The sequence below is a fragment of the Melopsittacus undulatus genome, chromosome 8 (assembly GCF_012275295.1).
Source record: "Melopsittacus undulatus isolate bMelUnd1 chromosome 8, bMelUnd1.mat.Z, whole genome shotgun sequence".
Taxonomy (NCBI): Eukaryota; Metazoa; Chordata; class Aves; order Psittaciformes; family Psittaculidae; genus Melopsittacus; species Melopsittacus undulatus.
Genome location: NC_047534.1, coordinates 6,066,593 through 6,081,638, shown reverse-complemented (window position 1 = coordinate 6,081,638; position 15,046 = coordinate 6,066,593). Strand labels below are relative to the sequence as shown.

Below are 15,046 nucleotides of genomic sequence, written 5' to 3'. Positions count from 1 at the left end.
GCTGGGTTGCAGCCATGGGTGGTGAGGACTGGGGTAAAGACAGCTTGCTAAATCCATGGGTTAAAGTCAGCACAAGGTAACTCCCACATCCACACTAAAGACCAAAACCTGAGGGAGGGAGCCCCAGCAATGAAAGCAACCAGCATCATTACACCCCTGGGATTTCCTGTTTGGTGCTTGTTCATGGGGCTGTGAAGGTTCAGTTACCATTGGGGGGTTTTGCTCCTGCTTGGTTCAGCATACTGAGTTACTGGCAGTTTTCTCAGCACTGATCTGATCCGCAGCTTCTGTGCAGTTCCTGAGTGGCAGCAAGAAAATGTTTTCCCATTTGGGTCTGCCTGTCCAAAAACATCAGTTTCCTCAGTGTGGTGAAATCCTTCTGGCCATCCAGCAAGTCATGCTACCATGGGGCTGTCAGAGCAACCCAGAGGGAAAAGCCCTCTCCAGATTGGCAGCTCCTCTAAGCAGGCTGCAGCACACAGCATTGCATCAATCCTCAGAGCAGTCCTGAGTGTCCCAGATTCTGTACTGCAATTGTTCTCCTACCTTGCCCAGTAAGGAGAGATTCAGTGCTTCCAAACCCTGCTGAAGCCCAGAACATGGGCTGATAACAGAGAAAAATAAACTAAGCAAACACCAGGCCTGACTCCCTTGCAGAGCACCTTCTCCTATGCCAGTGCCTTCCCTCCCTGCTATCCTTGATTATCAGCTCTGCAAGCAAGACCAGAACCAGGTGTGTGAGGGGTTTCTTGCTGGGCAGGGCTTGCTGGCAGGGAGGAAACTAGAAATCCTTCAGAAACCAGAGCTGTCAGCTCCTAGAAGGTTACTAAAAAGGACTCAGTTGTTCAAAGGGGCTGCAGAAGCATCCCTCACTGTCTGCCTCTTAAAGGCATGAAGGTGAAGTTAAAAGCCTGGGCCATTCTGGGAAGTCTCCTTGATTTCTTCACCCCTGCTCTCTTTTTGCAAGGCTGCTTTCCACTACTCTGCTATCAGAGTTTGCCATAATTCATAAGGACCTGAACAGAAAAGCATCTACAGTACTGAGTGGTTTAAGGTATGACTCGTTACCAGGCAGCAGGACACACAGCCAGGCAGGCCACAACATCCCTCCCACATCAGCAGGATCCTACCTTGCTTTGTGTGGGAGCTGGGAAAGACACAGCTTCACCTCCCACCAGAGGTTGGGAAGCATCAGACAGTAAGGGCTGGATTCAGCCCACCAGATTCAATGCACCTGAACTGCTTTACACTCAGAGAAATAACTGTAGCCTTTGTTGGGCTATATAGTGAATGCCAGGCTTGCCTGGGGTGTTTTTCATTCAGCCAAGCCCAGCAGGAGTCAGCAAGCATAAGATCGATGCACCTGTTAACACAAGTCCCAAGATCCCCTGGAGTAGTGGGAATAAACAATCCAATGGTGAAACAGTCTGTCCAGTGCTAGAGAGCACAAATGTCGGAATCTCTAGGAAGAGCCATAAAAACCTGTTCCTGTATCACCACCAGTCCTAGGAAACAAAAAATGTGTCAAGGTTTATCATCTTCCTCTGCACACATGCATTAGACTTCTAGATGACTTTCTATGAAGCTCCTATTTTGAGCAGTGATCAATTATGCATTTCAAGCCATATGGCACCTTCCTTCCAGAAGGAAGGCATTTTGTCTTGAAATCTGTAAGCTAGAAAATCTACTGCATCCTGATGGAAATGCAACATTGTCAGCTAGTCACAGGATCATTTAGAGAAAAAAAGAGAACTAGAATAAGATTAATCAGATATCCAATTTCCATTGAAATATCCTGGATGGGGAAATGGGCTCTTGCATGTGCCCTTCCAAATGTCCTTTTTAATTAATCTGAGTTAAAGCTTTAATTTTTGAGGGAAATCTGATACAATACACAACATCCTGAATTTAGCAGAAGGATCTCTTCCACAAGTGATCTCCTCCAGGCCAAAAAAGTACATAAAGTCCTCTGGGGTCACTGGGTACATTACTAGAAATGACTGCACTCTTGCATACTAGCAGAAGCATCATTCCCTTCCCAGGAATCACGGGTAAGAAATGTAGAAACATACTGCTCTCCAGTGGAACGAGAACACTTTAGTGTTCTCTTTTCAGATCCTACAGCAACAAGTGATGCTATAGATGCTTTCTGTACAGGGAGCAGGCTGCTCATTCTCTCCCAGCCTTGTATGTCCCAGGTTTAGCTCCAGCAGCTTGGTGGAAGTGGCACTGCCTCCTGCTGCTCTCCAAGCCTGCTTGGAGCAGGACAACAGCAGGGTGAAATTCAGGAGGTGCTCTAACTGACCCTAGTTCCTTCCCACAGAGCTGGTTAAGCCTAACCTACAAAAGCAACAGTAAGTAGAAGCTGTTTTGATTGCTACCACAAAGGGCAGTTACTCACCAGAGGCCAGCAAATCTGTGGTCTGCAAAGCAAACAAAGTGGGTGACTACTCACCCAACATCATGCCCAGCTGCAAGGGCTTCCATGGCCTCGAAGCAAGCAGAACAAACTGGGAAGAATGCTCTGGAAGGGAACCAAGCATGGAGGTCAGCTGGGCCTACCTGTAACTGTGCACAACCTTAAACATTCGCTTCATGGGTGCAGAGAGATGCAACCTTTCTGCTGCACCAGGTATCCCACTTCCTGGTGGCAGATGCAGCAACAATCCTTCCTTTGCATGGAGGCACAAGCCCATTGTGCTTCTACAAAGGACTTTGGACCATAGCCCACTTCCAGCAAGCACAAGAGGCTCTCTTTGTATAAGCTTTTCTATAAAAGAACACCCAGAGCTTTGGAAATGTTTATTAAACCCTCTCTTCCTTGTTCTGCAGGTCATTGCAGTTGCTGGGAGAGACACCCATAGCTCAAGGTCTCCCAGGAAGACATAATGACGGTTAGCTCACAGCAATATTCTCTCTGTAAATAACTGCAGCGATCAAAGTTAAGCTCTTTGTGGTTGAACGGATTCTAATCTGAGCAAAGGGCTAATGTGTGGGCAAGGCACTCCTAAATGCCAAACATACAAAGCTCTGCTGACCTGGAACCCTCTGGGGACACCCTGGGACAGGATGCCAAGCAGCAGGATACCTACAGTTGGTGTGAACAAGGTTTTGCTAGAGAAAAGCTGCAGGAAAATTGTAGCCCCTTCACTTACAGATTTCTACTACTGTGTTAGCAGCTTACATAGACCTTTACTACAACGGTCAACACTTCCTCCTGCTTTGGGCTATCCCTTCCACACCTGCACAATTACATCCAGGCTGGCACTTCATACATCACTCCCATCTGAACCTTATTTTTCAACTCTTTGCACATCTTCAATTCCCAGAGTCTGTCAGCAGGTGGTGCTTGGTGGCAGCAGTGGTGCAGGCAGCACACAGGCAGGCTTCTCACACAAAGACTGATGGAGGTCTGTGGGACTTACCTTGCTCCTGGTGTCACACAGAGCAGAAAGGCTTATCAGCACCAAATAGCTCCATTACGAAATCTATGTCACTGACAAAAGGCCTCCCCTGTAGTGCAGATGCCTCGGCTCAGCCTTTTCAGAATACAGATTTTCTCAAATTGGTGGCAGGCTGCTGGAGGGGTTCCTCCTTGATACAGGAACAGGAAAAATAACTATGCACTTACAGCTTTCCTTTGGCTTATACACTGCTGCCATTTTAAAGGGGCACAAACCTGGATACCACAAGCAAATCCAAAATAAATAGGGTTTAAATGGAAAGGCTTTTATTAGTGATATGTATGTTGGCAGGAATAAACTGAAGCACATTCTGAGACTTTCCTTCTCCCACATGACTCTGGTGTGGCACAGACTTGTCCCATATAGCAAGCTGGGAAAATTGTTTGACCCCAGATTCTTCACTGATTAAAGACTTGTTTTTTCATGACTTCTGTTGCATTAGATCTCAACCAAGATCAGCTGATGGCCATCACCAGCTCTGAGCTCACCTTACAGCTCCACTAAACACATTCTGTTCTCAAGCTAATTCCCTACAGCCAGGAAATGTGTGCCTCTGCCAGTTCCCTGAGCTTTCAACTACCCCTTGTCCTGGCATAAAGGTGACAGCTGTGAGCCTGACTGACAGTGCTGGGAGGCAGGACACAATATGCCTATGGATCTGTATGGGATGAAGATGTTCTCTTTGGTTTGGTGAAAGGTACAAAACTATCACCTCAGTATTCCCAGTTCCTAATTCTGCTGTTGTTTGTGAGGACAAAGCATGCTCTGGCCACTTTGGTGGCTCAGCAGCGCAGTCAGTCTGGGCTACACAGGGTCCTGCTGGCTATGTCACTGTAACACTACACGGGGACTCCAAGCCTACAAGCAGGACAAAGCACTTTTCACTTGAGCACGCCATGAAGTTTTATTGAAACTGTTTTTCACCCATCACCCCTCCTGCAGCAGGTCCAAAATCTGGGCCTTGGTCACTGCAGAGTCCCCAGTGGTCCCTCCTTCAGTGTGTGGTCCGAGACATTTCATATAATGGCAGCTATCACTGCAGCTTAACAGTCAAAATTCAATCACTCAAGACAAACTTCAACCCTTTTACTTTATGATAACCTGGAGATCAGAGTTAGTATCAATTGTCTCAGGAAAAACATACACTTAATTCATGCAGTAGCTGTTTGGCCAAATGACGGTGCAGAGCAGTATCCAAAAGATGAAACTACCACTGACAACAGTCCAGACTACTCCACCACCACTGGCAGTGGTTCTTTCATGCCTATCAGGATGCACTTCACCCTGTAATATTCAGGGAGCACAGAAGCATGAAATTTGATTTCTTTCTTCTGAGATGCTGGAGATTATTTTAATTCTTACTCGGTATCATTGAAAGAAAACTCTTGTTCAGTGGTTTAATATAATGTCTTTTAATATCTGTTTCGGCAATAAAATCTCTGCTTTCTTTTCTATAAGTGTACTAATCTTACCAAAGGATATAATTTAAACAGTAGAATGAAGCAGAATAAAAATAGGCAGCTGCACACGAACAATCTTTTCAAACAGGAACCTGCTCCGAACTATGTGCAGAGTGTTCAATTAGATTAGACCCCAACAACAATTTCAATTCCAGCTCCGACCATCAATATGAAGAGCAGAAAATGTTCTTTTACCCCTTCCTGGATCTCTGTGTGAACAGATGCACAGTGGAAAGAAGCAAAAACAGTAATAGCAGACAGCAGGAAAGGTGAGATATATCAAAAAGGGGACACCAAATAAAGGAGAAAATGTGGGAGAACTGCCTTGGCAAACAGTGTGTGTATTGCTGTCTGCAGGCCCTGACCCTAAAGTTGTTGCTTGAGAGCCAGATACAGAGAGAGAAATGAGACACTGGGTTAAAAAAGAGAGAGAAAAAAAACCTGCAAGCAAGAGGAACAGGGCAGGGAATAGTGGAAAATACATCCAGAGAATTTACAAATTTATTGTCCACTTGAAATACATTCCTAAGGGGCTAAAAGGCCACATTGTTTTGGCTTGAACTCAGTATTAATATTAGAGATCTTAAAGACATTCTCTGATCTGATTGCTCACCTGCTGATGGCCTGCTGCATTACCTGCTCTATGTATGGGTGGAGCTACCTGTTCTGGAAAGAAATACTGTATTTGTTAGATAGCTAAGTCTTGATCTACCCTGGGTTTTGACATAAAACATTTGTTTTTAAAAAAATAAAATTATCCAAACCCATTTACATGGGAGAGAGACACAAATAAATACCAGTTACTGAGATAAATAAATACAATTCCTGTCTCCACACTGTCACTATAAAGATATTAAACCCTCCCCCCCACATATGGCAGCTCTACTCAAAGAAACAAATACATTCATCATGAAAGATTTCAGCTAAATGAAATCAGGTGAAGTTACTGTTAGCTTGGCAAATAAAAGCAGAATCACTTCCTGAGTGGTGTGTGGACCTAGAAATAGTCTCCCAACAACAATGAAAGTTGAAAGACTGAATGAAAACCCCTCACCCCTGGTTCCCAAGAACACTATAACATGGTGAGATGGGAATTATCCCAAAGATGGGGATAAATACCAGTATATAATAAAAAACAATTCACAAGTACAAGTTTTATTTACACCTGAAAACAGCTGTAAGCACATTAGTAATGTCCATGTAAGATTAATCTGTAGTCCAACATCTACACCACAGAGATGTTTGTTTTGTCTTTTTAAAATAAGAGTTCACCATTCTTGGAGACATGGAGAACACTTCAGGCAATAATTGTTTTCTCCAGGTTCTTATGGATCTTTAAAAGCAGGCAAGAGAAATTAAAAGGGAGAAAAAATACCTGAAGAAATCACACAAAGGCAGTACTTTTGCTCATATTTTTAAAAAATAAACTTATTTTAGGAAAATTAGACCTTGAAAAAGGTTCCTTCAGGAAACACTTCCTATTGCAATATGAACAGGACGTACAATATGTACTACATTAAGAGCTATGCCTTCCATACATGAGGAGTAAAGCTGTCCATCTTCATCAGAACTTTTCATGTTTTTCTTCTGATTTCTCATCAATCAGGTCTTTAAATCCCAGTTTTTCCAGTGGTTCATTAGCCATAAGTTGCCTATGTTAAAAAAACAAGAAAACAACATTTTGCATAACAGTCTATAGCCCAGAGAAGAGCATCATTTTCTATTTAATTCAGTATTATTCATTTTCTATTTCATTTAGCATTATTTACTTTAAGAAATCCAAGATATCATACAGAGTGACTGCTGCTTGGCAAAGCCTTAGAAACTTCAGTTTTTGGGTCAGCAACATTCATTTTTCCATAACATTCATTACGTTAAATTAAATGTGTTGTTTCCTGATTTTCAATACTGAATACAAGTTTCCTCAGAAACAGACCTGGCTCTTGGTTATCTCTAATTAAGAGACTTAAAGATAATTAGAGACTTAATTAAGACATTCCTAAAGCTACCTGAATTTGTGGCATTTACTAGATGCTAAAGTGGATGTGGCTTAGAACAGCATACGTGATACTGCTCTACTTTGCTGCAGTGATTTTCAAAGAGGTTTTGATTTGCAGCCCTCCTCATCACCAACCCATCCAGTGTGTGCAAGTCATTTTATTTAAGTGCATTTAATAACGCCCTCTGTGCATTTCCCAATGAGCTCCCTGACTCAGCACTGTGCCGGAAAGCAATGCAAGGACAGAAGCATCCCTTGAAAAGCAATACTTTTTCCACTTCAACTGAGGCACAAGTTAAACTTTTCACTTACAAATATAGCTAGGAAAGTAATAATAATTAAAAACTTCACATTGAGAAAGCTGACTGTACAGTTGTCTTGCAGGTGTTCCATTACCCATCGGACAGCTACAACACATCAAAACCAAGCCAAGCAAACCGCTGAAGCCACCAAGGGCACCTGTTTCCTACAAGGACGCAAAACTCTCCCGCATGAGTGGGTTTCCGTCCCCTCCCCGTTTGTACCTGTCCATCCGGCACTCCAGGTAGGCCATGGCGCGCTGTCGGCAGGCACCGCTCTCGTAGCCGCTGTTGCGGAGGCACTCCATGAACCGCTCCTTGAAGGCGCTGCACTCCCCTGGAACAGACAGCGAGGGCCGCGTTACCGCCGGGCCCGGGCGGCGGAACCGGCACCACGGCCCCCTCACCCGCGGCGCTGAGGGGAAGCGGCCGGGCGCTAGGCCGCAAGGAGGCCAGGCCGCCGTTACCGCACCGAAATGATCCAAGGGGAAGGCGCCCTTGTCCGGCGGCCGCGGCTTGAAGCTCTTGCTGCTGAAGTTCATAGCGGTGGACATGTCGCCGGTGAAGGGGAACGGGGCCGGCACCTCGTCCCTCCCGTCACTCGCTCGCCACCGGGGACAACCGAACACCGAGCGGCGCCAGAGCGCCGAGCTCATCGAGCGGAGCACGTGACCACCACCACTCCACAGAGGGGCAGGGCAGTGTCGCTATGGAAACGGCGTGGGTATTGCTATGGCAACCGGACAGCCTCGCTCTGAGGAAGGGGGTGTCGCCACGGCAACGCGATGGTAGTGACGCCGGTCACCATGGAGACGCCGCCGCTGCCGGTCAGGATGGGCTCGGCCGCTGGGGTCGGTCCCTGCGCGATGAGGGCTCGGGTCGGTGGCGTTCCCGCTGGGCTGCCGCAGCTCCCGCATACAGGGCTCGATCAGCTCCTGCTGATAATAAATAAACCGGTTTCTCCTCATAAAAACCTTGTTACGTTCCTCATTCACCTCAAAACTCTCTGAACGGGAAAGGTGAGAGCCATGGTTGTGGCTGAGGGGCAGGGAGCATGGCTTGTGTTTGTTCATTTGGAGGTGAAGGGAGAAAGCGATACCGGGGTCAGCAGCTCAGTTTATACAGGATCCAACCCTGACAAAGCTGCTCCTGCTTCCACCCAGAAGTGTGTGGTCAGGGTCCCTCCACCACAGGTTCATCACCCACAGCTGCTGAGCACTGGGTCTAGACTTAAAAACACTTGTTTGAGGACCCAGCTGTGGCTGCCGGTGTGATGTGAGAGCCCTGGGGATCAGCACAGGGCTGAGGCACCCCCAGGAGGCATAGCAACTTCCCTTAGAACTCCATCAGGATTTTGGAAGAGCCATCCCCATCCCGCTGCACGGACTTGAACTCAAGCATACGTGTCTGCTCATCCCTCATTAATCTGCACGGGTTAACATCTTTGCACAGACCTGATGGACAGCACCGAGTTATTTTATGCCCCCTACAAGCAGCGGGCGAGCAGACAGCTTCCCATCACGCAGCAAGACAAGAGGTCATTGACAGATGCTGGGGAAACAGTGAACTTCCAAACCTCAGGACAGAGAACCAAGAAAAACACCCCTTTTGCCTGAGGTTTGCAGCGCGCTCTCTGCAGAGCCTCAGATCTCATCCTGAAAGGAGGATGAGAAATAGCATTAATTTAACACACCTGAGTGCTAACTGTGGATGACGCTGCTGGAGTCTTTTCTTTGCCCATGTCTGCAATTGGTGTTTTAAGTTGATTTTCTTTTAATTAAATTATTGAGATAAGTAGAATTTGAGGCTGGGGGGTGGGGGTGGGAGAGGGAGAAACAGCTGCAATTATTAAGGACAGCCATTATGGAAATATTACCTGCAGGCCCATTTAAAGTGCATTTTGTTTATGCTTTGATTGCTTTCTTATTACAGTATTGAAATTGTAAATGGAAAATTACACCAGGTTCTGTTACACAAGCAACTGGTTTACACAGCCTGAAATATAAGGTTTTATTTATAATGATGTTTTCAGGGCTGTGAACAATAGATGTTTTTTATTATACGGTAAATAGCACTTTTCCACTTGACTTCATTATAACACTTAACAGTAAAAGGGAGATACTCCTCTTTCAGAAACACACGCAGCAAACTGTCTCCCGGATCTTAGAAGAGTGATCAGCAGAGATGCAGCTTTGTTCTGTCTGGACAAGTTTAACTGAAGTGTTAAGGCACTTGATTTTAGCAAACTGGCCAAATTATGTTCCTTAACTCCCTGTGTGATGAAGGAAGAAATCAAAGGCAAAAGATATTCAGGGATCGCACAATGGAATTATTCCCAAACAGACTACAACAATCCTTTCCACTTCTATTGAATATCTTAACCAATGATCTGGGCAAAGGGATCAAGTGCATGCTCAGTGAACTCACAGATGACACCAAGTTGGGCAGAAGTGTTGATCTGCTGGAGGCTAGAAAGGCTCTGCAGAGGGATCTGGGCAGGCTGGATATGGGTGGAGGCCAACTGTATGAGGTTCACCAAGGCTCAGCGCTGGGTCTTCCACTTGGGTCACAACAACCCCATGTAATGCTATAGGCTTGGACAAGCATGACTGAAAGCTGCTCAGTGGAAAAGGTCCTGGGGATGTTGGTCAACAGCAGCTGAACACAAGCCAGCAGTGTGCTGGTGGGCAAGTGGACAAGTGCCCAGGTGGACAAGAAGACCATTGACATCCTGACATGTATCAGAAACAGTGTGGCCAGCAGGACCGGGGCAGTGATTGTCGCCCTGTACTGGGCACTGGTGAGGCTGCACCTCAACTCGTGTTCAGTTTTGGGCCCCTCACTAGAAGAGAGAAACTGAAATACTGGAACATGTCCAGAGAAGGACAGTGAAGCTGGTGAAGGGCCTGGAGCACAAGTCTGACGAGGGATGGCCGAGGGAACTGGTGTTGTTTAGCCTGGAGGAAAGGAGGCTGAGGGGAGACCTTATCACTTTCTACAACTACATGAAAGTATAGAACAAGATGAAATGGCTTCAAGTTGCGCAAGCAGAAGTTTAGGTTGGATATTAGGAAAACTTTCATCAGAGGGTTTGTCAAGCACTGGAACAGGCTGCCCAGAGATGTGGTGGAGTCACCATCTCTGGAGGGATTTAAAAGATGTGTAGATGTGGCACTCATGGACATGGTTTAGTGGTGGACCTGGCAGGGCTGGGTTAATGGTTGGTCTCGATCTTAAGGTTTTTTTCCATCCTATAGCACTCTATGATTCTATGCAAAGGCTACATCAACTTTCTGTATTATATTATATTATATTATATTATATTCAAATGCTTTGATTACTTATCATAAACTCCATGTCTTTCTTTGGAGTCTTAAACTTTGTAGTTACCTAAATTCAGGTCAGGTATAGTAGCAGGTGTTTGGTTATGCTTACTTAATGTTTTTACTGCAAATGTCAGTTGTATCTTCTAGAGTTTCCTGTAAAGGTACAGTTTGTCTTAGGCTCTAATACATGTGCTTTAGCAGTTTAGTATGTATTTTTCCCAAGGAGATCAAATGAACCCCCCTTAGATAATCAGTGCAAAGAAAAAAACCTCATTTGAGGCTTAAGCCAACCAGTTCCAAAAGAATTCAGTAAAAACAGTGCCACAAAGAGCAGTGCCACAAACAGACTTAAATGCTCTTCACATATTATCTTTCAAAGAAGTGAGAGACTTTCACAGCCCCAGAGAAATCTGAAATAGCTGCTTCAGTAAAAAGGTGCCCATTGTACAAGAGAGATCAGATAACCTGTAAAGCATGCAGTGTTTTACACTATTCACAGTCTGGAGTCCTGAGCCCTTTCCAAACATTAGAAGGCTCCCCAAACTAGGGAAAACCTGGGATCTTCCCCTTTCAAGTTACACAGCTGGATAGTTAAAACAAAAAAGAACAAAAATCCTTTCCTTGAATCAGAACTGTTAGTCATTAATTATGGAGTAAGGAGTCATTCATTATAGATTACAGTAACATTTAAAAAATGTTTGCCCTTTTGCAATGTTGTCAGATCACACAAAAACTTACCGTGTTTATCCATCAGTTAAACAAATGTACCTTCAGAAGGAGTCTTTACGCACTTAGCATTACTTTTGGAAGTGCCAAACTGAATAATACATCAGGGCAGAACCTTTATTCTTTTCTATAGGCAGGGTGAACTCCGGGACTTTCATTATTTTCTCTCTCTCATGGCACATCCTTAAGAGCCTACAATTCAAATTATCAGGTAGTTAATTTGAAAATAATTAATAGACAAGCCATGAAAGGCTTTGAGTAAAGTACATGGGGATTCTGTAGCTTGACTTGGGATAGCTGTAAGAAATTAATCAGTTGAACAAGACCAAGCACATTCAGACACTGGAATTTGTGCCCTTGAGACTGCTGTTCCCAGCCCAGGCACAGAACACACCTCAGAGAAACATCCTTCCAGGATCACTCATTCCTACGCCTCACCCTTGCACAGCAAGCATGCCGCCAGCTCTTACATAAGGCCTCTTGCTACATCACTGCCACGGGCTGTTGTAAACCATTTTTCTCCCTTTCAGTTCAGGTTCCTAGACAAGCAAAAATGCAGAATATTGCCAGAATAGTCTGGGGAATGGGGATTTCTGCTGTGGATGATTAATGAAAAATTAATGTTTTGCACTTACAGGGAAATCATAGTTTCATGCCAGTAAGGTCAGGGCCTTAATACGTTATGTGCTCTACAAAGATGTACAGAATGATAGCTCATTTTCTGTTAAGATTGAGCCAAAACCTCATCAGGTTAGAGGGGAATGTGGTAGAAATAGTAACACTGCGCTGAAAGCCAAAGCAAACTTCGTTCTTACTTTGTGGGTTGCAATTCTGGTATATCTAAATCCACATCTCTATCTATCTGCATCAAGACAGGGAGTCCAAAAGTAAGATGCGGGAACCCTGATTCTACTGATACATACCAACTAACCCTCCTTCATGGTATGTCTCAAATCGCCCTTGAATTAATATGATTTCGGCAATACTGTGTTGAGACAGACTGAACCTAGAGACCCAAGAAAATCCTTGGAGCTATGTCAAAGCATTTGATTTGTTCAGCTATAGTTTGAACATAAACCCTTTATAACCTTACCTTCTCAGTATGAACTTCCCAGGTCAGGCTGCCTCGGATTGTTGGCTGAAGTGTGGGGCCTGGAAGAGTATTTTTATAGATACGCATATTATAAAGTACAATACCAGCATCGAATCCCAGGATCTTCATGTATCACTGAGTGAGACTCATGAAGGAATGACATCTATTCAGTCAAAACCAAGGCTTTTAAAAGCAACAAAGTTCTTGAGAACGGTTTGTGTCTAAATCATAGAACCATAGAATAGTTAGGGTTGGAAAGGACCTTAAAATCATCCAGTTCCAACCCCCCTGCCATGGGCAGGGACACCTCACACTAAACCATATCACCCAAAAGGGGCAAATACTTAACAGGAGAGGGAAATACTGTCACCCTATGCTCTGCACAGAGACAATGCACTAGTCCTGTGCACAGATATTCTATTTTCTTCTCGCAGTGACCAGAGCCCATCATATACAATCTTTCAGCTCAGAATATGGAAAAAGACCCAAAGAATCTTTCATTGGAATTTTGCAGTGAAATGATGATTTTTTAAGGTATATTTTCAGTCTTTCTTCTCACAGTAGTTGTGCATCACACACTGATTTGACAGATAAATGAAAGGCAATCCAGTACAAGTTATTTGTATCGAAATCAGCATAGCAAACACTTGAGACAGTGATCACTGTAGTGCTCCTGCAGAAATAGCAGTCTCCAGGATGGGAAGAAGCAGGTGTAATCCAATAAAACAATGCCATAGTTATGAAAAAGCAAAAGAGGTCAAAGTCAGAAAGCTTTTGATTCCTTTTTGCATTGGCATTTTTCAAGGTGAGCAAAATTCATTAGCAAGGAGCAGCTTGAGGTTTAATGCATCTGAGTCTTTAAAAATGTTAATGTTTAATAGGGTGTGCTCATGCTTTATATATCCCTGATAACAATGCATGGGCTGATAGGCATCTCCTGAGGTTGTAAATCAGTAGCAGAGCCTTGCAAGGCACACAAGCACTTGGTGTTCACTCTCCTGGTTTATTATGTTATCAGAACTCATTGACTGAATTATGGCCTTATAACAGCTCTTTCTCAGCATTATCCTACTGTTACTGTAGCATTATTAACCTGTGTCCCAGTAGAAGATTATATATCCTTCTCCAGATGAGCACACAGAAGTTAGATGACTTTGTGGCTGTTTAATATACAGGCTCATTTTCTAGGAGGAACTGAATTATTTCCCTGAGCTATGCCCACAAAGTCGCTTACCTGAAGATGATATCAGTTCTGGTTTGGGCTGGTAAAGAGACAAAGACTTTTGTCTTTGGGAGTGGGGAGCAACATTTTCTCCATTAGTATTTAGCTGGGCCCATGACGTGTGTTTCATCACTCTTACTGTATCTTATAAAGTCTCAAGAGTCTCAGTGGACACACCACTTGCTCAGACAAGAGTCTGGCACAACAGGATATTCTTAGAAATGTCTGGGACAAAGAGGGTGCAGACCAGGACTCCCTGGCTGTGCAGCAACTCATGATATGGACATGACCATCCATTGCCCCCCTTTCTCTGTCCACCCTGCCTAGTTCTTTTCTGCACAGGACAATTCCCCTGGTAAAAGCTCCGCTCCTGATAACAAGCCTTGGAGACCAGGCAGATGTGCAGGCACCTTTTTCATGTCAATCTAGTTAGAGATTATTAATTCCCCTTGCCTTCGGCTAATGTACTTTTATTAATAAATAATCATCATTTTCCCATCAGTGGAGCCTGTGCCTGGGAGCCTTGCAGGGTTCTAGGAAAAGTATTTATTAAAACTAAAGATTTCTAAAGGGTAGAACAGCAGCACGGCCCAGTAATCAGACAGAACCTGCAACTGGGGGGGCAAAATATCCTCACTTGAGAATATGTGATAGAGCATCAGATTGGCTTCTTACCCCCAGAGCCACCGTTTAAAATTGTGGCCTCCTGTTCATGATCATTTCTGTTATGTTGTCATATCCCAAGGATGCAAATGGCTCTTGGGGAGCTGTTGCCTGGGCACGCAGGCTCTTGCAGGACCATGCTCTGGCATGGTGCATGACTCAGTTCACCTGCAGTGCCAGGGCTGTTGCTGTGTGCTCCTCCTGGCAACAGCTCTGCAATTGCTGCCCAGGCAGTCACTGCCCTCCATCCTCTACCTGGGCACCTTCAAAGCCTGACCCTGGCTCCTCACAGGTTACAAAGATTCAGGATCTCTTTCCCAATCTAGGCAGAGAGATTGCCTGGACAGGACAGGGCTTCTCCTGCAGGATTGCATGCCTCTGCTTGTAAACAGGCAGGACAGACAGGAGTCATCACCAGACTTGGAGAAAATGATGGACATCCAGGCACACAGTCCTCTGGACAGTAAACTATGAAATAGAGGCTGAAGTGTTTTCAGGGTCATTTTGAGATTGTTGTTAGAGGATTTTGGGGACAAAAAGCAATACAGCATTAGCAGTGAAAACACTGTGTTGTTCAAAGAGGTGATTTTACTGGAGTGGCAGGAAAACAAAGAGAATCAGAGCTGTCACCTGTAAGTAGACCTACTGCCATCTGCAATCTGAACTAGCTCATATTCATGTCACCATCATTCCAACTTCTCCTTGGCCAGCCTTGTCTCCTCTGAGGTCTTCCTTGCCAGCTGTCACTTGGGCCATGCATTACTGGGGGCTTTTCCTCCCATGTCCTGCTTCCT

General features: G+C 44.7%; 1 protein-coding gene across 1 annotated transcript; it reads right to left on the bottom strand.

Annotated features, from left to right (window-relative positions):
- Nucleotides 1-6,050: 6,050 nt before the first annotated feature.
- COX19 (cytochrome c oxidase assembly factor COX19) lies at nucleotides 6,051-7,887 on the bottom strand. The gene is made up of 3 exons (XM_005145277.4): nucleotides 7,695-7,887; nucleotides 7,448-7,559; nucleotides 6,051-6,576 (listed from the first exon to the last, which is right to left on the bottom strand). Exons 1-3 carry the CDS (start codon nucleotides 7,876-7,878, stop codon nucleotides 6,489-6,491), a joined length of 384 nt encoding a protein of 127 aa, XP_005145334.3. The 5' UTR covers nucleotides 7,879-7,887; the 3' UTR covers nucleotides 6,051-6,488.
- Nucleotides 7,888-15,046: the final 7,159 nt, after the last annotated feature.

Coding starts and splice junctions, on each gene's coding strand:
- COX19 (XM_005145277.4), bottom strand. CDS start 7,878: ATGAGCTCGGCGCTCTGGCGCCGCTCGGTGTTCGGTTGTCCCCGGTGG. Junction 7,560..7,694: donor CTTCCCCTTGGATCATTTCG/GTGCGGTAACGG, acceptor TGTCTGTTCCAG/GGGAGTGCAGCGCCTTCAAG. Junction 6,577..7,447: donor CTGGAGTGCCGGATGGACAG/GTACAAACGGGG, acceptor TTTTTAACATAG/GCAACTTATGGCTAATGAAC.